Below are 21969 nucleotides of genomic sequence, written 5' to 3' on the forward strand. Positions count from 1 at the left end.
GCCCCAAAACACCTGCTATGGGCAGGGTTGATCATCAAGTCCAACCATCAGCCCATCCCCACCATGCTCACTGACCACATCCCTCAGTGCCACATCCACACGGCTCTGGAACACCTCCAGGGATGGTGACTGCACCACCTCCCTGGGCAGCCTGTGCCACTGCAGCACTGCCCTTCCAATAAAACCGTTCTACTTTCTCTTAACAGAAAGAGGCTGTCACGGGTTACTTAGATTTACCTATGCCCGTGACAGGGGAAGCCACCCCGTGGGCCCCCCCCCCCAGGGCCCGGAAAGGAGGGGGAAAAGGGGAATGGGATAAAAACAGCGGCAATCTAAGGAGGAAAAACTTATTTTACTAAATATGATATCGAAATACAAGATAACACAATATAATATAATTGAGGCTAACAAATCGAACAGACAGAGAGAGAGAGAGTCCCCGAAAACCGAGAGGCCTACTGTGAACTCTAGGCGACACGGCTGGAACGCTTCCCACTCTCCGAGAAGTTCAAGAGAAGAAGGAGGGCACTCCAGCCTGGGAACGAGATTATATAGCGTCCTGGTCCTGTGACTTATCATTGCCCCTGTTGTTCTCTGGGATATGTAGTCTTCTTCTGTGGACTGCACATTCAATAGGAGTATCCATACTTTACATGATGTTATGATGTGGAATACTGATAGCAAAATTACAAAGTTACAAAACCATGACAGAGGCATTCAGTGGCAACCATTACTAAGGCAACCCAAGAGGTTCCTCACCTAACAGCAGTGGAAAGGCATGAGTAAGAAGAGGCCCAAACTGCTCAGCCAGTGCCAAGGTCTTCCTTGCCAAAGGGCTGTCCCAGTGTTAAGGCCAAGGTTGAGATGGTCCTGGAGGTAAAGAGCACAAATGAAGGAGTACTTTCCCCTCTACAAACTCCGTTGGAGGATGACTGAAGGCACCTGTGGGTGAGCTGGGTTCTGTATGTAGCTCTGCAGAAGTACCGAGAGAGAGGAATGAGGCTGGAGGAGGAAGGAAATGGTACAATAAGTGAAGTTCTTGCCATAGAAGACAGGTGGTTTTGTGGCAGAATGCAATAATACACCAAACAAGTCCTTGAGGAACAGCACATCAGTGAGAGCACACCTTTGAGCTGACAACATCTCCATCTCCAGGTTTGGGATGACATCTCCCATCCACGGGAGGATGCTCCCAAGGACAGCCCAACAAAGAGCTGGGCTTGGATGGAGACCTCAGCTGAATTTCCATCCGATCCCTGACAGCTTTGAGTGATGGCAAGGGATGTTGTTAGTTTTGCTTTTGATTTCAGCTCTGGGATTACAAATCCCATTAGGGATGGGCAGCAATCTCTCATTCCTTACCCACAGCCAGCAAGCACCCATCACAGAAGAGAAGGCTGGCTCTGATGGGAAGAGAACAATGCTGGTACCCTGCTCCCAAGTGAGACCTTGCTTCCAAAACCCTGTTGCTCTGGGGTTGTGGACCCTGGGCAGCAGAAAATTCTTTGTTTTTTTTCCTTTATTATTTTTTTTTTCATGGGTTCGTGTGCTTTGATGGCAGCAGACTGAGGCTCAGATGTAGCATCCAGACGCCTCCTGATTTTTAATTTATGTAGCTTCCGTACCCTCTCCCAGAGGTAAAACCCCCAAACCTTTAGCTCTATTTTACATAAAAGCATCTGAGGATTAGAAAAATGATGTGATTTGCTGGAGGCCAAACAGAGTCTGTGGTAGGGGTGAAATTTGACTGTGGCTCCCAAATTAGCATCACAACCATTGCTGTTCTATAGTGTTTTCTCTCTGCTTTGCATACTTCAGTCTGAGACATGCTGGACAAGCTGCCTTGAGATGAGGAATCATTTTTAGCCGTGTTTCTTGCAGAAATGAAGCTCTCACCATCATATTGTCTATCTGCCTGTCTATCAGCAGCCCACGGCATGGTGTGAATCCATCGGCCAACTCCAACCATGCTGCAGTGAATGCAGATCTTCCCACACCGCCATTGGGATGCACTTGCCTGTAAGTGGGAAGAGTAAGGGATTGCAGAGGATGCTCCACTGGGGAACGAAGGGCTGAGCTCTGGGGCTAATGCTCAGGGCTGGGAAGGGAGCTGGGACATGCTGGGGTGCAGCGAGCATGGTCTTGAATAGGACAGGGAATGCTTGTCCCACGCGCACAAAGCAACTTTTTTCCCCCTAACCCCAAAGGGCTGCTCTGGGGGAAGAAGGCAATTACCATACTGCAGTGAGTTCACCTTAAATGGTCTAAAACCCAAACATCTCAATGCAAATGAATTCTGATGGGATGAGCGAGATGAAGCATTGCCAACCCTGGCTCAGCTCGTTGTCTACCCAACACTGACAGCAGTCCATGCTCCTTGGCAATGTGTTCAGCCCCACAAACATTTCTACCTCCCCCAACCCCGTGCTACAACCTCACCAGGTGCAAAGCTTTCAAGCGGAACCTTTACCACACATGTTTTCTGGTTTAGGTGGCCCTGGTTTCTTCCCCTTGGGCAAGGGGATGGGGCCTGCTTCTTCACTTCTTGGGCTGGCCTTTCATAACAATGCATAGCACCCATCACCTTGCAAAAAGGAATTACCATCATTTTCCTCCCCACCTCTGTTACACAAGCATTTTTCCACCATGTGGCCATTTCTGATAAGGGTGGCTGTTGGGCTCCACACATGCAAAGAGCCTAATATTCGGTTAACTCCTTCCTACTGACCCACAGAGTCACTAATGATCCAACTTTCACTGCATCATGTCTCAGAGAGGTCGCCTCATTTCGCCCTTTGGGATTCCAGCCCTTATAACGCCCTTTCCAGTCCAACTCTGCAAACAAAGTGCTCCTTTCAGCAGGGCACTCCTGAAATCCGATGCCCTTATTCGTATTGAACTGCTGGTGGCAGGGTGGAAAACAACAAAGTGACACTTCTATTGCTGGTCACCAAGAAAGTAGGGTAGGACAAGGGTATTTCTCTCTTTCTCCAGTGTTCCGAGGCCTCAGACCTAAAAAAACAACAGTCGCTGGCAACCACCATTGCTAGCAGTCAGGGTACAGCAAGAAAATGAGATGAACAAACCCCTGATAGAATGCTCAGGGACCAGCACTAGCAGGACCCACCCAGAAACAATGCCTCGTGCACAGGGGAAACAAACAAATGCTGTTTAACTCTGCTGTGAAGTATCATAAAACTCTGCCAGATAAGGATTTTTGCTCTCACTGAGGGCAGCCCTACTCCCTGGGCTGTTTGCTGAAATGCATTCATTTTGTTTTGGCTTTGCTTGGTTTAGTATTCTTTTCCTATTGACGATGTTAAAGACAGCAGTGGGGCTTCATAAAGCAGTCACAGATCATTGAATCATACAATCATTAAGTTTGGAATCATTAAGATCATCTAGTCCAGCCACGATCCCATCAATCCAACCATCACCCCATCAATCCAACTGTGAGACCATCAGTCCAACCATCACCCCATCAGTCCAACTGTCATCACCCCATGAATCTGAACATCATCCCAGCAGTTCCACCATCAACCCATTAATCCAACCACCAACCATCAACTCACCATGAGCAACGAAGCACTGCGAGTCCTGGTGTCACTGGGTGCCCTTATTCCCAATAGCCTTTCCTGAGTATAACAGCCAGTCCCACAGGGGGAAAACCCACGTGTGCGCTCAAGCTGGCTGCTCTGCCACTACATCATCTTCTCACTGGCCTTTGTCCCACCCATCCCCTCCTGCCTGAGCTCCCAATGACACCTGCAGGGTGAGAGCAGCTCCTTCCCCTGAGGGCCTGTGGAGATTTTTGAGTTAAAGCACTCTGGAGCAAACATATCCACTAGGGTCGTATCAATTTCCCTGGCCCCTGTGAGTGATACAGCATGTCCAGATGGGGAAATGGAAAGAAAACAGCCTCAAAACCAATTTCATTGTAATCAGCGCCAGCTGCGTGTGTTGATAAGGCCCTGATAATGCTGTAGAGAGGAGATATCGATGTCAGACAACCTCACAGCTCCAGCTCTGTCTGGAGGCAAGTACCAGCAAGTGCCCCCAAAATCATCCCCTACAGCAGTGGCCAGGCAGCCTGGGGCTGAGAACTGGTGGGAGCAGAGCCTTGCAAAGAGGCTTCAGCAGTCATGCATGCCCCAGAGTGCAAGGCAGCAAAAATGGGATGGAGCCTCCTGTGTCCCAAAGGCTGCTGGAGCAGAAGAGGGTCTGGTGTTGTCTCTAGATAGAACTTTAGCTCCCAGCCATTCCTAATTGTCTTTGCTCCTTGCATGTTGTGAATTGATATTAGCTCGAGCTCAATGGGCTACACACAGGTCTTGGAGCCAGATGATTCAAGCTGGGATTTGTTCCACATCTCGGGTTTCACGTGTTTTCTTTAGCTGCATTTTAATTGTGGGGTTTTCCTTTTCGTTCTGTGAGCCGTGCAACACAGGCGCCACTGTAAATATCCCAAATAAACACCATGCTCTGCTCATGTCGAGGCAGGAAGGAAGTGCCCTACAACAGGACAAGTTGAGTTTTTATCACAGCTTTTTGCCTGGAAGGCCATTGGGAATGTGCCTGCACAAAATGCCCGGTGTTGGTCTGGAAAATAGTGCACAATGTAAGCAGAGAGAGTGTAATTGGTTAAACAAAGCCAGGCTGGAGTTTAGTTCACCTTCACTTCCATCTTGAAGTGACAAACCTAAGAAGGGCAGCCCAGCTCAATGGACAGGGAGAGAAAATTATTGCTTTTCATTATTGCTCAGTGGTCAGTCCTAATGGGCTGCGTTGCCCATGGGCTGCTCCATGCATCCTGAGTTGGCTGCCAGAAGTGAGGTGCTCTGGTCCAACACGGACCCACCAAACTTCATGCAACTGATCCCCATTTCCTGCTGCTGAGATTCTACATGGGTCCACCAAACTAATCCCCATTTCCTGCTGATTCCAAGCATCAGACAGCTTTGTGCTGTGGTTCCTGATGTAGGAAGTGTAGGAGAGGGGCTGGTGGGACCTTGGATGGAGTATGTGGGACAGCTCCCCCCAGACCAGTACTGTAGGACCTGTAGGAGGTCTGGTGCACGGCTGCAGGAGCACATTTGAGCACTGTCCCCATGCCAGTTTAAATAAATAAGTGGCTCCGAATGCTTCGCCTGGCATCTTATTCAGCCACTCAAGCATCAAATACCTCCAGGATTCTTCGGGTCTTAATTTGCAGAACTATTTCCTTTCTGAGTGCTCTTTTATTTTCCTTTTTCTTTCTTTTTTTTTTTTCTTTTCTTTTTTTTTTCTTTTTTTTTTTTTCCTTTTTTTCCTCATTTAAACCAGTTTTTCCTGTGGTGAGTGATCCTTGTGGGTGAAGGGAGGAGACTGGGCTCCAGTTAGAAAAGGGTTTTGGTGGCTGCTGCTTCAGTGGGGACGAGCGTGGGTCTGAAATACCATGGATGCCTCAAGGACGGAACAAGCCGGGGCCTGATGGAGAGGCCTCACACATCAGCATGAGCAGGGAGGCAATGTGCAGCCCCCCCTGTGATATCCTACACTGCTGTTCGGGTTGCTTCAGGCATCAGGGGCTGCGGAGAAACTCCTGGAGAGGCCCCTGAGGCACCTGCAGGTCTGCAAATGGAAGGGATGGAACAGAAATGGAAAGGGGCTGGTGTTGTTTTCTCTTTATTTTAAGCCAGAGATAAGAATATTAAGGGATCTGATTCATGGTGTTTGAACACCTGGGAGTGATATACAGCACAGCCTGCTCACAGGCATGAGATCTTTGCTGGGTGTAATCTAAAACAAATGTCATCCCAGCCAATCTGTAATCAAGGCCTCCTGGATCAGTGAGTAAGTATCAGGGCTTAACGGAATTGGTGAGACCTGCAGTGGCGGTGCTGCAGATTTATGGCTGCCTCCTTCCTTCACCCACATACCCTTTAGATAGACCTTTCCCTCTGGTCCCCGGGTGCCTACTGAAGGTGCCTCTCATGGATCTGCACTGGGTGCTCTTTAATATCTTCATCAATGACAGCAGGATCAATGACACCAAGCAGACTGAGCTCCTCAGTCAGGATGTCAACATATTTAATTCCCTGGCACTTTCTTAGGCCCTGCACCCTAAATGACACTCAGCCATTTATCATGGAGAGTTGGCTCTCCAGCAACTTTTATTCAGAGATGCTGAAAGTAATTCTCTCTGCTGAAATATCCCATTAAAGCTGCCACGTGTGCACCAGCCACCTCAAAACACAGACTGTCACAACATACCCTCTTCTCACCCCTTGATGTGCTCCAGTGGGGCCACACCGTTTTCCTTCCTCAACAGTCATGGAGTTGGGTAACGCTTCCTTCTGCGGGAACTGCAGCCTCACGTGCTGCCTGGGTAGAGAAGTGGCTCTAATTAGAGGAAAGCACGCCGCTCCTCCTGCTTGGAGAGCTGCAGGTCCCTAGCCTCCTTACAGCTCGGTGTAGGGCCATTAGCACAACAGTGCATCTCCCAGCACTGCGCACTTGCTCGTGCTCTTGGCCGCCTGCCCACCAGATGCCAAGGGGAGGTGCCAAGCACAGCAATTAGCAGGCCATGGCAGCAACGAGCTGCAGGTTGGGCTCCGTAGGGGTGATAATGAGGGTCCCTCGATGCCTGATGGTGCAGGACCGGCTGATGTCCCCCAGTGAAGGGCACCAGTGGGTAACGTCTGGGCAAAACTGCTGAATATTGCACTGTGCTTTGCTCTGCTCATCACTGACTGGGGCTGCAGGCAGACAGTAGCCTCACCCAGGTCCCAGCAGGAAACCTGCTGCCGTCCTCGTTTGCAGCACGGGTGCAGCCAAAAGCTGCTCTATTAGTCCTTAATTACACTCTTGCTATCCCAAATCCTTAAGTTCACCACTAAAGGCAGATTGAAATAAAAATGTCACACTTTTGCAGCTCAGATATTTGCAGCCATGAATAATACACTCGCACACTCATTTACTAATGGATACACTTCTCTTCTAATTTCTTTTCCCCTCCAGACATTTGCAGAAGCTCTTTTCATTCCCATCACACCTTTAGCTAGCAGTAAGATGCCCTCTGTTTTGTTGCTCTTATCTCTTCGCTGAAAACTTTTATCGACTTCCCCGTTGTTTTTTTTTTTTTTTTCTCCTCACCTTTTCCATTTCACATGCAGCTTTTTTCTTTCTTTCATTCTTTCTTTTTTTCCCCCCACTGTTGTTGTTTCAAGGCTTCAGATCTCTGAGCAGTCCCTCATGTAGCTATTTTGGAGATCTCACTCTGCAGAAGCTGGGAGCTAACACTGGGAGCCATGGGTGAGTGCAGATCTGGCACCAGAATTGCAGGGGATTGAGCGGTCCTCAATAGATCACAGAATCACAGAATTATTATGGCCCTAAAAGACTTTCAAGACGACATTATCTTAGAATGCCTTGGAAGGGACCATGCCTTCGGTTGGAAGGGACCCTAGAGATCACCCAGTTCCAACTCCCTGCCATGGGTAGGGCTGATCACCTGGTCCAACCGCCAGCCTATCCCCACCATGCCCACTGACCACGTCCCTCAGTGCCACATCCACACAGTTCTGGAACAACTCCAGGGATGGTGGCTCCATCATTTCCATGGGCAGCCCATTCCAGTGCCTGAGCACTGTTAGATTTACCTGTTTTCTGTCACTTCTCCAAGCACAGAAGAGGATTCAGGCACTGAATCTCTTATCCTGAGAAGAGCATGATGGAGAGCTGTTACCTGCTTTGTTTCTGCAGCCAACTGCTGTTGGCTGGAGTGAGGGACTTTCCAAGCCACTGATGCACGAAACCACTAACAGCTCGGCTTTGATCCCACTGCTTTGAAAGCAGCACTGCATTGGCCAACACCACCAGCTCCTGCTGTAGTTTCATGCTGTGGGTTGGAAAACGCCTGTCCACCTCTAGGATCCTCGTGTTGGGTGACTGGGAACCAGCCACAGTGACAAACCCAGGTACCTTCAGAGAATCATTATGGCAGGAAAAGACCTCTAAGATCACCTGGCCCAACCACCAGCCCATCCCCACCATGCCCACTGACCACGTCCCTCAGTGCCACATCCACACGGCTCTGGAACACCTCCAGGGACGGTGACTGCACCACCTCCCTGGCCTGTGCCACTGCAACGCTGTTCTTCCTGAATTTTCCCTCCAACCTGAACCTCCCCTGGTGCAACTTGAGGCCGCTACCTCTTGTCCCAGCTTTGGTGGCTGTTTGCTGCTCAACAGCTGGAAGGTGCTTGCTGACTTCAGCCTGTCCTACCCAGCAGGGTGCACTTCCCCTGCAGCATGCTTGAGGCACCCTGGCTCTCAAGTCTGAAGGCAAAACAGCTGATTTGCTCTGCAGAAAGGGGCTGGTGCTGCTCCCCACCACCACGCAGTTTTTTGCGAGGCTCAGAAAAGCTCTCTGCTCAGAAGAAACACTGAGTTTCTAGGTCACGCTGTTCTTGGGAGACAAGGCAGAAAGCAGGTTAGGAGAGTCAAAACAGGAGAGGAGGATGGGACCAGAAGCCCAAGTCATCTCCTCCACCCCCTGCAAACACCATGTCCAAGCTGCCTCTTGCCGAGGCCAAATCCTTGTGTGGGTTCCTGCAGCCAGTGGGGGAAGCAAGGAGTAGAGATTCTGCACCCGCCCTGCCTGCCCCATTGTTATCCGAGGGCTGCACAGCCCTTTGCTTTCCATGCTCCAGTGGCGGCTAATCCTGCGTGCTGATCCCTTGTGCTGATTCTTCTCGGGCATCTGCTTTCTCTTCCATTCTGCTCAGCAGCCCGAACTCAGTTGCTCTAATCCCTCCATCTTCAGTCGCATTCACAGCTTCGCATAATAAATATTAACAGCTTACATGTACCTTGGGGTTCTTATGCAAGGACTCCAAACAGCTTTACAGTTCGTATGCGCATGGGGATGGCTTTATACAGCCACCGATGAGAAGGCAGTTGTTTAGCAACCTCCAGAAACAACACACAACGGTTAAGACGAAAGCAGAGATAAATATCGCATCCACTTGAAACTCCAGGAGGGGATTGGAGTTGGCAGAATATAAGCACTCATCTTGAATATTAGCCAGGATACTCCAAACAGCATTCCTACACTTACAGAGAGAGCTGTAGGATTTTAAATACCTAACCCATCCCCAGCGGTTTATTTACAACTCGCATTAACAGCGCTGACATTTCAGGATGCCAGAGATGCTCTTCATTGGAAAGAGTTCCTCCAGCAATGAGCATCGCTGGGTTCCACTAACGCCCTTCTTCAGAACGTCTGTGGAAGGAACAAACAGACCCCATTGGCTTGAATAGGTTTTTTTTCCACTGTTGTTGCACAGCTCCCTAAGGACATTAAATCCTGACATTTACTTCCGAGCTGCTTTCCCCCATGCACACTATTTCTTTGACCTGGACTCCTAAGCCAGGGTATACGGCACGCACAGGAAACCTGTTTTCCCCTTCTCCTTCCAGTGGCCATGCAGCTCTGTATGCTCCTACTCCTTTTTTGTACTTAGCAAACCAGGAGCTGAGTCAAAGGAAAAGTTTGTTTTGTGTGATCTGCTTTATACGAGGGCATTTGGCAGTTCTTAAACTCAGTCTGGAGCATCCATGCACTGGAATATTTCCCATTGGAAGCACTCTTGGTATAAGTTAGGAAATACCATAGATGGATGGGATAGGGGAACTTTTTTGGTGGCCCTGCTAGGCAGGGGGGTTGGAACTACATGATCCTTGAGGTCCCTTCCAACCCGGGTGATTCTGTGATTCTGTGGGAATAAGCAATAAAAACTTGTTTGTATGGCTCTCGAAAACTGTACCAGGTTAGAGAATAAAATACCTTCAACTCCATTTCAGTCTGCACCAGGATGGCACCATCCTTTTCAGGTTGGAAAATAGGGAAACCTTCATTTCAGGAAGAATGATGATGGACTGGCACAGGCTGCCCAGGGAGGTGGTGCAGTCACCATCCCTGGAGGTGTTCCAGAACTGTGTGGATGTGGCACTGAGGACATGGTTATGGGCATGAGGGGGATGGGCTGGTGGCTTGGACTGGGTGATCTCAGTGGCAGAGGAAGGAGAGCATCTGCGGGCAGCCCAGCAGCCCTGCTCAGTTCCCAGGAAAGCCAGCAGGGTGTGGGCAGGGCCTGGGAAGGCAATGGCAGAGAGCCAGTGACAGGTGTGCAAGGGATTCCTCCCGTACCTTCCCAGGAAGCAAGCACTTCTCACCGCTTCGATCCTGCCCACATAGTTCTCAGTAAACTCTGATCTCGCCTCGGGGCACTCTATGCTATTTGATTAATGGGAAGGGAAAAATCTCCCTCCACCTCTCCAAAGCCAGCATGCTACAAACCTGCACACATGGGAGTTCGCTGCATGCTGGCTTCCACCAATGCTCTGTTCCTTCCCTTCTTCCCTTACAGTCACCCCAAAGGCCTCACCGTGTTGCCTGCACCTCTAGGCAGCAAGGCAGGCAGGCAGCAGCAGGAATGCAGCAGCAGGCAGGGAAGAGACACGCTTGCCACCTGCTGTCAGAAGCCTGAACTGAAGGGGAATCCACATGCAGGGGCTCAGGATGCTTTTACTGCTCGCTGCAGTGGGCTGAAGGTTTTCAGTGGGAATAGCTGTCACACCCACATCCTTTTCATTTAAGGAAGAGAGCAAGCCACACAGGTGCCAATGAGTGTAGCTATAAGTTATTTATTCTGCAAAATAGAGGTATCTTCTATGGAGTTGAACACTGGAATCACAGCATTATGAATTGTGGAAACATTTTGACAGCACACGCACACGCAGGCACACATGTACACCTACACACGCACACACAGCCTTTGTACAGGCCTCTACTCTTGCATTATCCAGGAGGGAGCCCTCTCTGCAACTTTATTTGTAGAAACCTGCAGTGAGGGTTGCATTCGAGACCCCTTTCCACGTTCACTGGGCTTCCAAGGGAAAGAGGTCGGTCAGGATTAGGCGCATTGCGCAGGCAATGCGTATGACAAGAGCGCAGCTCCCCAGCCTAGTGTTCAGCACATCCCGCATAGGAGTTAACTCTTGGCGGAACACAGAATAGAGCTGGAGCGCTGTTGCTCCCTCCTCAGTCCTTTCTCGCGCAGCCGAGCACCGGGTGGGTGGAAGAGGCACATTTCCAGGTTAGGATACAGTCAGTGCTCCCTGCTCACCATGGTCCATGTTCCAAAGCCGGTAAAACTCTGCAAAGTCCACGTAGGGCTCCACACGCCCGTCTTCATCTGGCTGGAGCGAGTGGGTAGGGCGGGAGCGGAAGAGACCCCCGTCCGAACTTGAGCTGCTACTCTGCGTGTGAGTGTTAGTGGACTGGAGAGTCACAGTGGGGCTTTGGCTGGGGAGAGAGAACAAAAGCAACTTTATTTTTCCACATCCACAATCTTGCCCAAGGCACCAGAACAAGAGGCAGCTTCTTTAAGGATTAAGCTATCAGGTAAAAGAAGTTACATATCCTTGCTCTGTCACAGCATTAGGTGTGCTGAGAACAGCATGCTACTGATGACTGCCAAAGATACCTGCCTCACCTTTAACTGGACAGCTTTAAGTACACCCAGACATCTGAGAAACAAAGAAGGGTAGCAAAGAAAACTAAAGAAGAAGGGACACACTCTGCTGGCCTCCTCATACCCATACAGTACAAGCTTTACGGGAAGAGCCTGGCAGCAGAAAAGCTATTCTTGCGTGACCTGCACTACAACCAAAGCAGCTCTGGTTTGTCAGCTTCATTGTATCTAGAGCTACCAGAACACAATAAGCATAGAGCTTCTTCCCTATGCAGCATGTACACACCCCTGTGCCAAAAACTGAATTCAAATCAGAGCCACTAGTAGGATCCTGCACAAGATTCACACAGGACCCAGGTCTAACCTTTATCCCTTCTTCTACCCTCATCTCCCTCCTCTGAGCAAGCCAACCTGGTGCAGCACCTCCTCTTCAGCAGCCTCTGTTCATCATTAAAACAGAGGACACCCACTCTCCCTCCATGCACAGCATCCAACATCCAAAGAGTTGCTTTGGACTGCCAGAGTGTCCTCTGGTGACAGCAGCAGATGCTTCCAACAAGGCATGTTCCCAGAACTGGCTTCAGAGCTGCTTGCTTTGCTTGTTCCCACTCCTCACGTATCACTTTCCAGCTAACAACTTACACTGGCTGTCAATACTGCAGTCAGGAGGGCCACGCTGCAGATAAGGGAATGAGTGACAGGTGTGTCTCTGCTTTTCAACCACTTCACACAGCGTGAGCTGCAGGGGACTGCGGGTATCAAGAGAGCAGCATATTTACTTAGTGAGGGTGGGGGTGGCTTCATCCAGAGTTGAGCTGCTGTGGGCACCATTGACCATCTGGCCTTGGGAAGGCATGACGAGAGACAGTGTGACACTCATTTTGCTCGTGCTTTGGGAGCTGGAATACGGCACAGAGACGGGGTAGACACGGCCCCCTGAGAAGGAAGAAAACAGAATTATACGTGCAGGTGAGACATGAGTGACAAGGGGTGCAGAGCATCAAAGAAAGGTCAAAGATCCCAAGGAAAGAATTTATATTAAGTTTAATTTCTTAAATGCAATAGTGCATCATCAAGTCGTTAAGGACTCTAGGTCTCAGAAGCCAATAATCCCTTTAATAACAAAATTCCCTCTATACTGAAGTATCTACTCTCTCAACATGAGGTCAAAGCCAGATCAAGGGCTCTTATCTTCCACCCTCTATTCCGTTTCCTTCTCTCTGCAGCATACCTTGTGTTGGTGTTAGCGTGGGCTGACTCATCTCACCCAAGGGATAGCCAAAATTCCTCACAAGTAGGGTCATGTCTTCATGTCGGGGACAGAACTTGGACCGTTCCCCACCACTGGCAAAAGTGTCACAGTGGATCCGTTTCACCCGGTCAACTACAGCCTGGGCCACAGCATCCAGCGATGTCTGCTTGGCAAACTCTGTGGCTATCATGGCTGCAATTTCCTAAGCAGAGGAGGAAATAAATGGAACAATGTTTAAGGTATTCTGAAGGAAACCTTTTCCAGCCATGTGACCTAAGTTTTACTGTAATTTATCTAGCTGCAGTCCTTGCCAGTCTCACTCGCTGATATGTGCTTTGTACCTATAATCATCCCATCCTTTTTAACAGGCTTCTCCTAAAAGGAGGGGAAGGTGCCTGGATGAACTGGCTTGGCAAACCAGCTCTCACATTATTACTAACTGGAACGAGGTGGCACAGGCATCCGGTTCGGGTAGCACTCACACGACAGATGTGGAGGATGGTCCATATGAGAACAGCCAACACCCTTGAAATAAGTCAGTAGCTGAGAGAACAACTCCCATGTAAGCACTCACCTGGTTGGCCTGCCCAGGCCCATGAGCTGCCTCCAGAGCTTTGTAGAGGCCTTCAGACATAAGCACCAAGAAGCCAGTCACTCCATCCAGCGAGTGCCCTCCATGGATTTCAGGCTCTGCTATAATAGGCTTAGATTTAGCAGCACTGGAAAGAGACAGTGTTTTTAATAACCATTGGTGTCATAGTGAGTGAGAAGGAAGGGTCACAAAGAGAAGAGATTGAAACCACAAAGTTGAGTTTTTCTGACCTGAGCAGTTCAATATCAGTGTAGCCATATTTGACTTTGTAGTCTCCAATGCGCCGAGTGCTTTCCTGCCCACGGATGGTTCCCACTTGTTTTATCTTCCCTGCATCCAAGCCTGCCAGATTAAAAGATAAAAAGTGAGAGTGTTTGGGAAACTCGAAGGGCTTACTGCAGTCACATTGTCAGGAAGGAGAAACAAAATAACCACAGCTAAAAAGAACACTTACAGTAGGACACAACAAGAAACCAAAGAATTATCATAGTATCATAGTCTCGTGCAGGTTGGAAGGGACCTTAAAGATCATCGAGTCCAACCCCTGGGATTCGAGCCTTCTGTGTAGCAGAGCGGCACTTCTACCACTTGCGCCAAAGGGGGATTCGAACCCAGGGCCTCCGGTGTTGCAATGCGGCATTCCTACCACTTGCGCCACCGGGGCACACATCATTCCTATCCTTCCTCACAGGAAGCAAAGAGCAGTTTGCTCTGTTTTCAAAGGACACGCTCTCATTAGCCATAATCTGGGAGTGAGAGTGAAGGAGCACAAGATGCACACAGCCCAACACTCACACTCCAAATGCAATGGCTGGCCCTGAAACCAAGTCCAAGTCTTGGTCCAAAGCCACCGGTGGCAGCTGGCCTGGGAGCACAGGCATACACTGAAAAGGCAGTGGAACATCTGTGCCTGTCAGCTCAGGACCATGCGATGGGAAGAGAAAAGCAAGAAGGAAAAAATAAGTGAAGGATTCTGCTTTTTCTTCTATCATTGATCCCTGTTCCTAAGTTCCATATGACAATTTTGCTAATAAGCTAACTTAGGAAATCAACAAGAGCCATGAATGTATTCAGGTGCTCAGACTGATGCTGGCTACTCCTAAAACAAGGACGGTAAGCAAGCAGGTATTTAGTTCAATTAAGGTTAAGCGAATAACTCGGACCTGTCAGGGGCTAGTGAGGAATCTTATCCTGAAGAAGGTTCTAACAGGGACTATCTGAGAGGGGCTGTTATTTGAGGCAAGACTCAGAGCAGATGAGCCACTTACCTGGTCTGTTCTGGCAACCTCCCCCCCCTTCCAGGTTAAATGTAGAGCTAACAGACAGAAAGAGTTATTTTGAGATTTCTATCTAGAGATGACTGTCCTGCGTACAAGGTGAAGGCAAAAGTCCAACTGAAACTATCCCTCTGAGTCAAACCAAGCCTCACCACACAGATGGCTCCACACCTACCCCAGCAGTAAGATACAACTCTGCCATCTGCTGCAGACCAAAGCTGACTCATCAGCATGGCCTGGCTCATTTGCCTGCTCCTGGCAGGGGGATACAAACTAATGACAGACACAAACACAAGGAGGCTTCGAGCACACCAGAAAGCTTGCGTCTAAATCACAGTGATGGTCCAGGAGCACTAAACAAGCTGAAATGAGCAGGGTGAAGAGCCAAGCAGGTAAAAGGCCTCTCTCTCCCTTCCCCTAGGACAGGTGAAACAAATACCATGACAGACACCATCCCTGTGACTTCTTAGCACTGTGCTTCAACTTGGGCATACAACAACCTTGGGTAAGTCCCCAGAGCAGCCTGTACACACTAGCTTGCTCCACAGGCTCTCCCTTCCATTAGGATTGCCAATAGGAGAACCACTGCTGCACCAGATGAAGAAGGTCAGCATACCTAGCAGAGTCCTGTCCCACTATAGACCACAGCTAAATTGAACCTAGTGTTTTAGTAGAAATGCCACCTAAGGCTCTTTTTCCCTGGATTCCTGTGGTCAGTCCTCTGTTTTATGGCACACAACATTACTGCAGGAATAAGAAACAAAAAATGGAAGAGAAACGGAATAAAACAAGACCTAGCAGCAGAAAAATTATCACACTGACAGCTTCATCAGATAAGAATGTTGGTCAGGTGAACCTAATGAAGAATGCCAAGCTATATATATCAGAACAAAGGCACGGAATAGAAGTATCTCTATATGAAGAGTTTGGTGTTAACAGCCACACAAGTGGTCTGGCCTGGCTCCAGACAAAGAGAAAAAAAACATGTCAAACATTGTAAAGGAAAAGGGAAATTGCCTGAAGCATGATGACAGTATAGGCAGAGTTCAATAATTTCTGATGTAAGAGCAGTAAACGCCACTTTGGTCGGCCTCTGTCTGATGTGTACTTGCTATTTTGCAGCAGCCTGTACATAGGCAAATGAAAACCCACCATCCTCAGGGTGTGGCATCACACAGAATTTAACCCAGACTAACTGTGGTTTGTCTCCAAAGGGGCAGTCACACGCTGCCCACCCCACTTCTGCCCTCTGGCTGCATGCTTCTGTTCCTGCCTTCCTATCGACTCCAGCAATCACACAGCTGCAGGGCAAATCAATGACAGCTTGGCAGTGGGACACAAATCTGACTCTCAAAGCGAACAAAAAAGGAAGAAGAAAAGGACTGTTTTCTGTTGGTTCAGCAAACTGAACTTGCTCTGTAGCTTCAGAGTATGCAGAAAAAGAACTCGCTATTTGAAACAACAGCCCACAGGAGAGCTTCTTTTTGTTCTCACTTACTGTTTCCAAGGGCTTATATCATTCCTGGTGCCCCAGATAAACGGAGACACGAGATGTTCTCAGGTAGGAACATGAAATTGAACACTCACCCAGCTGAGAGAAGCGAAAAAGTTCATCCTCATTCTCTGTCGTATGGTCCACATTTAGCTGAGTCACCTGCAGTCCATCCACTGTGGACTTACACAATAGTGCACGATTGGTACCTGCAGCGGGAGTAGTGAGATGAGGCACCAGATAGCTCTGCCGTTAAGGGGAAGAACATATCCAAATGGAAAAGGAACAGGAGAGGGGAATAAGGACAGAAAAGAAGAGAAAAGCTCATGTACTCTCTCTTCATAATCTCCTAGAAGTAGACTTGCTTACAGCGTGCTAGGCCTGTTAGCTCTTCACTCAGGCTCGAGCCAGTGCCTCACAAGACAGTTCCTCGCTTCCCACTGAATCTCCACTACCTCTCAACTCATTTTCCCCTTTTCTTTGGTCATAAACATTGTATCCGCCAATATCTGTAGAGATATGACCTTTAAGACTGATCTATCAGTCCCAAAAGTAACAAGGAAATCACTCCTTGACGAGAGAAACCCTCCCCAGCATTCAAATTGCTTCTGCTTCCTAGAACTTCAGCCATGCTCACAAGCACCTGAACCAGGATACTAGCAAAGAAAAACTCACCAACATTGGCGATATAGAGCTTATTGTTGAGAACAACAGCCACGATGGCCATGGCTCCTCCAGAGATCTCCTGCTCTACAACTTTCAATCTCTCCACGATCTTCTGGTATTGAGGAGGCAGCTGGTGATGAGGAACACCCTGGAATCCGAGATTATGGGGGAGGCTTAAACACTCAGTCCACAACAATGAAACCACAGCTACAGTCAACACTTGCATAGAGAAAGAGGACTCATCTTGACAGTCTTGCCTTGAGGCCAAGATGTGCAAGTCATACAATTATTTGTTCAATCCCAATAAACCACATGGGTTTGATAAGATTCTGGAGATGACACTCTAATCCACCTCAAGACCAGAATTCATATCTGCCCATGTGTCATGCAAATCTGAGGCCTTGCCTACCATCCACATCATATGACTTTGTCCTGGAAGAGCTGTAAGTACAGGGCTGAGGACCTTCCCACAGCACCTTTAGTTCTTTACTAAATAAAACAATCATAGGTCTAAGTAGCACCAGTGCAGAACAGACCACGGCACTTCATTCATTTCACACTAGCTCCCAGATGAAAGCTACAGAAACATAGATTTCAATTACAGCCTCCTTTGGACAATGCTGATCAGCATCCCATCCAGTAGTCTGGAAGGTGGGAGCTCCAGCAACTTCTGTCCTTAAGGCTACATTACCTCTGGCAGCTGGGACTGCAGGCTGGCCTTTTCTGCCAAAGCATCATCAATGGACTCCAGGAAACTTCTTTCTACCACATCAAAAGCCTAAAAAGGATCATAAGAGAAAGCGAGCTCTTATCCAGTACCTAGGGAACTTTGAAGCTACCCACCCCCATCTCCTAAGACTAGTTCATAAGAGCAGTTCATAGAGATATTGAAGGATCACAGCATCATACTGAAATGCAATTATTTTAGTGCAGCTAGTTAACAGCTTGTGAAAGCAATCTGCTAGTGCTCAAAACAGGAGACAAAACACACAAATTACAAACACAGCAACATCAGAGACCTATCTGATTTTGTATGTTGATTGTAAAAATACTCATCCATTACTCAAGAAAGTGATCTTGCACATGCATCCCCCCACGCCTTAATTTCTCCCTTTCACTCCCTGTCATCTCCTTCTCAGGCTGACTTGCTCCTACATGTCCAGTGAAGGCTGGCTGCAGATTCCTGGAGAGCTGTCAGCAGCACATTGACAGCCAGGGGAACAGACGGGTACGAGGTGGGAGTGAAACAAAGCACTGCAGCTGCTCAGGATGAGTGCAAGCACAACCACTGGCAGATGTTTCAACCCCCTCAGAACCAGATGCTGCTCCCTGGTGGCAAAAGGAGGAGGTAGGTAGTGTGAGAAGTAGGAGCTGTTCCCAGTTAAAGGTGCTTTACCTGCAGCAGAACTCGGCGAACATCAGCATCACTGTGATCTGCATGCAGCTGGCCCAGCAGCAGTTCTGCAGACAGCCTCTGGCCCACAAAGTTGGTGACTCGGTTGCCATCGTAGCCATTGAAGACACCATAGAGGTAGCAGTTGTTCTCACTCCTATCAGAGAAGGCAAAAGAAGTCACAGATGCCTGTGATACAAGGACAGACATAACAGGTTTCCCCAGAATCCTGTATGCTCTGAGTCCTCAGTGAAAGGCTAAATATCACCTGCAGACAGAAGCAGGTAAAGGAGTCTGTGACCCAGGCACAATCAACTTACCTGAATTTCAACCAGTTATCTTCCAAGGGGTGACCCTCTGTACCTTTGCCATCTGCACTGTAAGAACGGTTTGGAGCCGAGCCCACCCCAGAGAGATGGCAGGATGGTAGGTCATCTGTCCAGCTGGGCTGCTGTTCCTGGGAGACAGAAAGAGGTTACGTAAAGGCTGATGTGAGAATGCTGCTTCAGGATGAGCTACAGGTTAATTCCCACCCTCTCACTAACAGGGCAGAGCACCTCCCAGAGAACTTCATGATCCCTGCAGCAGAGCTGCATCACTTACCCCTTGCTTTCCCTCTGAAGCTGAGCTCTGGTTGCATGCCCAGCTCTTTCCAACAAGAAACCAGAACTGAGACTTGCACCCAAGCTTAATACACAGCACTAATAGTGAGTTTAGTGGATGGGACCCTCACACCTGGAGGACACCCGCTAAGAAAACGGGTCCGCGGGGCGGCCAACACCGACGGAGGGTCCCTGTGCCCACACGGGCCTACCCACTACGGCTGACCCTCACCCCTCAGGCAAGGGCCCAAAGCCCCACACAGCGCTGCGGGCCGGCCCTGCTGCAGCACGGAACGGGGGACACCCACCTCCCCTCACGGCGGGCATCTCCCCTTGCCCGGGCAGGAGAGCGAGGAGGAGGCGCGGGTCCCTCCTCACACACACCTAAGGGGGTGCGCGAGCGAGGAGGGGGAGGGGGGAGGGGGGGGGAACGGCTCCACTCACACTCTGCAGCAGACTCCTCCTCTGCGCCGCCATCTTGCAGCAGCAGCAGCGGCCTCCTCCCTCCTACCCGCCCTTCTCCCTCCAGAGCAGACAAATCTGCCGGGCAGAGAGGCCGCCACTCACAGCCCCGCCCTCTTTCCCACACGCAGAGAGCAGCGCTCGCAGCCAACGCCCCCTTCCGTCACTCCGCCCAATGAGGAGGCGGCGAGGATCACTCTGAGATCCCTTGGTGCGGCCACCAGCCCATCCCCGCCATGTCCCCTGCCCTAATCCCTCGGTGCCACATCCACGCGGCTCTGGAACACCTCCATGGACAGTGACTGCACCACCTCCTTGGGCAGCCTGCAGCGACTCTCCTTATGAGAGGAGGAGTTACAAGTCATTGCTGTGCTCGTATGTTGTTAAGTGTGTCCTTCTGAGACTAACGATTGGAGTCTGCATGTTTGTCCTGTTCCTAATTTGTCTGGCTGCAGCTCATGGTCACTGACCATTGCCATCCTGTTTTATTTTCCTTCTCTCTCTCTCTCTGCCTCTTTGTACTTACTGTTTCTCGTGCTTCCCTGGTCCCAGTGCCAGGGATTATATGCACAGTATTTCTAGTGCCAAGCTGCGCTACTGCCTTCCTGTTTGTTCATATGTTTCCTCTGCAGAAAGGGAAGAAGCATTCCACTGGTCACCCTGCTGGGCTAGCAGATAAAAGATGAACAAACATTATTGAACAATATGCTGTGGAGAGCAGGGAACATAATGCAGCCCCCATCACGGTGCTGTTGTAGGCATTCAGAGACACCCTCACAGTAGAGAGAGAGCTGTCACTGCAGAATAGATTTTGGGCAGAGCTTTAGGCTTGGTTCTGGCAACATTTGGCCTCATCAGTTTTTAACTTGTCCTGTTGCCAAGACATCTGACTTTCTAGGGGCATGGCATCTCTATAAGACTGTAGGAAGGAAGGGGTCTTTGTCCAAAGAAAGAAGGGATGGGTAGGTATATCAGTACATTTAGGTATATGCTTAGGTGCAGCTACAGTGTGTACCCAAGATGGAAGACAGTCCAGAGGACTTGATGCTGCCAGTTGACCATCATGTACTTGTGCTTATCGTCCTCAGGCTACACAAGGGTTGGCACGTTAGATACCTGGGTACTCAGGCGACAGGTGCATTAAAAGGGGATGAGAAGGAAGCTCTATCGAAGCACTGCTGAAAAACATTATTTTGAATCTTGTCACGGAGGAAATTGCAATGATATCCTCCTCAGTGTTGAGCTATCTATTACTGAAACCCAGTCAGCAGTATCTTGAGGGCTCTTGTTTCCCAGTACTTGATTATGTTTTGAAAACGTGTGCTATGCTAGCAATGGTCACACAGAGATAAATAGAAGACACATCAAACTAATAAACAGATCTTCTTCCCTGGGTGTGAAAATAGTGATGTTTATTCCATATTCTTTCATATTCCCCATCTTCACCTTCTGTGACTATAGCCATTTCACAATAACCCCTAATATAGTACTTCAAGATCCTTCTCATGTTTTCCTCTTGATAAGGTAAGAGACACTTGATGGTAGGTGTGATTTCAAACAAGCCAAGCAGAACAAGCCACTCTTAGAACCTCCTGAAGCATCTCTCTCAATAAGGGCAGCCATTTAAGTCTGTCTGCACTGATACTGCCGACTTTCACTAAACCTGGAGGACTGTGGAATCCTGGGTTCAAATGGGACAAATGTTGGCATGGACACTCTTGCTCCTTAAGGTGCCCCAGCTTATGTCCCAGCTTCAGGAATCACAGAAACACAGAATTATCAAGGTTGGAAAAGACCTAGAAGACCATCTAGTCCAACCATTACCAATACTTCCCGGCTAAATCATATTCCTCAACACCACATTCAAACATTTCTTGAACACTCCCATGGTCGGTGACTCCACCACCTCCCTGGGCAGTGCATTCCAATACCTGACTACCCTTTCCAAAAAGTAATACTTCCTAATGTCCAGCCTGAATCTCCCCTGGCGCAGCTTAAAACCATTCCCTCTAGTTCTATCACTGATTACACGAGAGAAGAGACCACCCCCCAGCTCACTACAACCTCCCTTCAGGAAGTTATAGAGAGCTATAAGGTCTCCCCTGAGCCTCCTCTTCTCCAGGCTGAACAATCCTAGCTCCCTCAGCCACTCCTCATAAGGCCTGTGCTCCAGACCCCTCACCAGCTTTGTAGCCCTCCTCTGAATACGTTCCAGGGCCTCAGTGTCTTTCTTGCAGTGAGGGGCCCAAAACTGAACACAGTACTCAAGGTGCGTCCACACCAATGCCGAGTACAGGGGGACAATTACCTCCCTGTTCCTGCTAGTAACACTGGTTTTGATGCAAGCCAGGATGCCGTTGGCCTTCTTGGCCACCCGGGCACACTGTCGGCTCATGTTCAGCCGAGCATCAATCAGTACCCCCAGATCCGTTTCCTCAACACAGTCCTCCAGCCACTCCGCCCCAAGCCTATAGCGCTGCCTGGGGTTGTTGTGGCCAAAGTGCAGGACCTGGCATTTGGTCTTGTTGAACTTCATCCCGTTGGCTTCGGCCCAGTTCTCCAGCCTATCCAGATCCCTCTGTAGGGCCTTGCTACCCTCAGACAGATCGACACTCCCTGCCAATTTGGTGTCATCCACGAACTTACTGAGGGCACACTCAATGCCCTCATCCAAGTCATCAATAAAGATGTTGAAGAGGACAGGTCCCAGCACC

The 21969-nt window shown here is 49.3% G+C and overlaps 1 protein-coding gene and 1 long non-coding RNA gene across 6 annotated transcripts; both read right to left on the minus strand.

Annotated features, from left to right (window-relative positions):
• Nucleotides 1-333: 333 nt before the first annotated feature.
• Nucleotides 334-8962, minus strand: LOC146762388 (uncharacterized). Its single transcript, XR_014935025.1, has 3 exons — nucleotides 8853-8962; nucleotides 760-1002; nucleotides 334-674 (listed from the first exon to the last, which is right to left on the minus strand). It is a non-coding gene; the product is annotated as an uncharacterized LOC146762388 (long non-coding RNA).
• A 1711-nt stretch (nucleotides 8963-10673) lies between these two features.
• On the minus strand, nucleotides 10674-19284 carry TAB1 (TGF-beta activated kinase 1 (MAP3K7) binding protein 1). 5 transcript variants are annotated; one of them, XR_014935017.1, is made up of 12 exons: nucleotides 19238-19284; nucleotides 18512-18648; nucleotides 18195-18348; nucleotides 17490-17576; nucleotides 16808-16946; nucleotides 16228-16341; nucleotides 13594-13705; nucleotides 13346-13490; nucleotides 12751-12973; nucleotides 12299-12455; nucleotides 11931-12195; nucleotides 10674-11350 (listed from the first exon to the last, which is right to left on the minus strand). XR_014935017.1 is itself a non-coding variant. In XM_085517611.1 (12 exons), exons 1-12 carry the CDS (start codon nucleotides 19268-19270, stop codon nucleotides 11318-11320), a joined length of 1368 nt encoding a protein of 455 aa, XP_085373737.1. In that variant the 5' UTR covers nucleotides 19271-19284; the 3' UTR covers nucleotides 10674-11317. The 5 variants fall into 5 exon arrangements, 4 of the variants coding, with proteins under 4 accessions (XP_085373737.1, XP_015715820.1, XP_085373757.1 ...); XM_085517611.1 differs by having other exon boundaries at nucleotides 12162-12195; XM_015860334.3 differs by lacking the exon at nucleotides 11931-12195.
• Nucleotides 19285-21969: the final 2685 nt, after the last annotated feature.

Source organism: Coturnix japonica, chromosome 1 (genome assembly GCF_054131305.1).
Source record: "Coturnix japonica strain WE chromosome 1, WE-NBRP24, whole genome shotgun sequence".
Classification (NCBI taxonomy): Eukaryota; Metazoa; Chordata; class Aves; order Galliformes; family Phasianidae; genus Coturnix; species Coturnix japonica.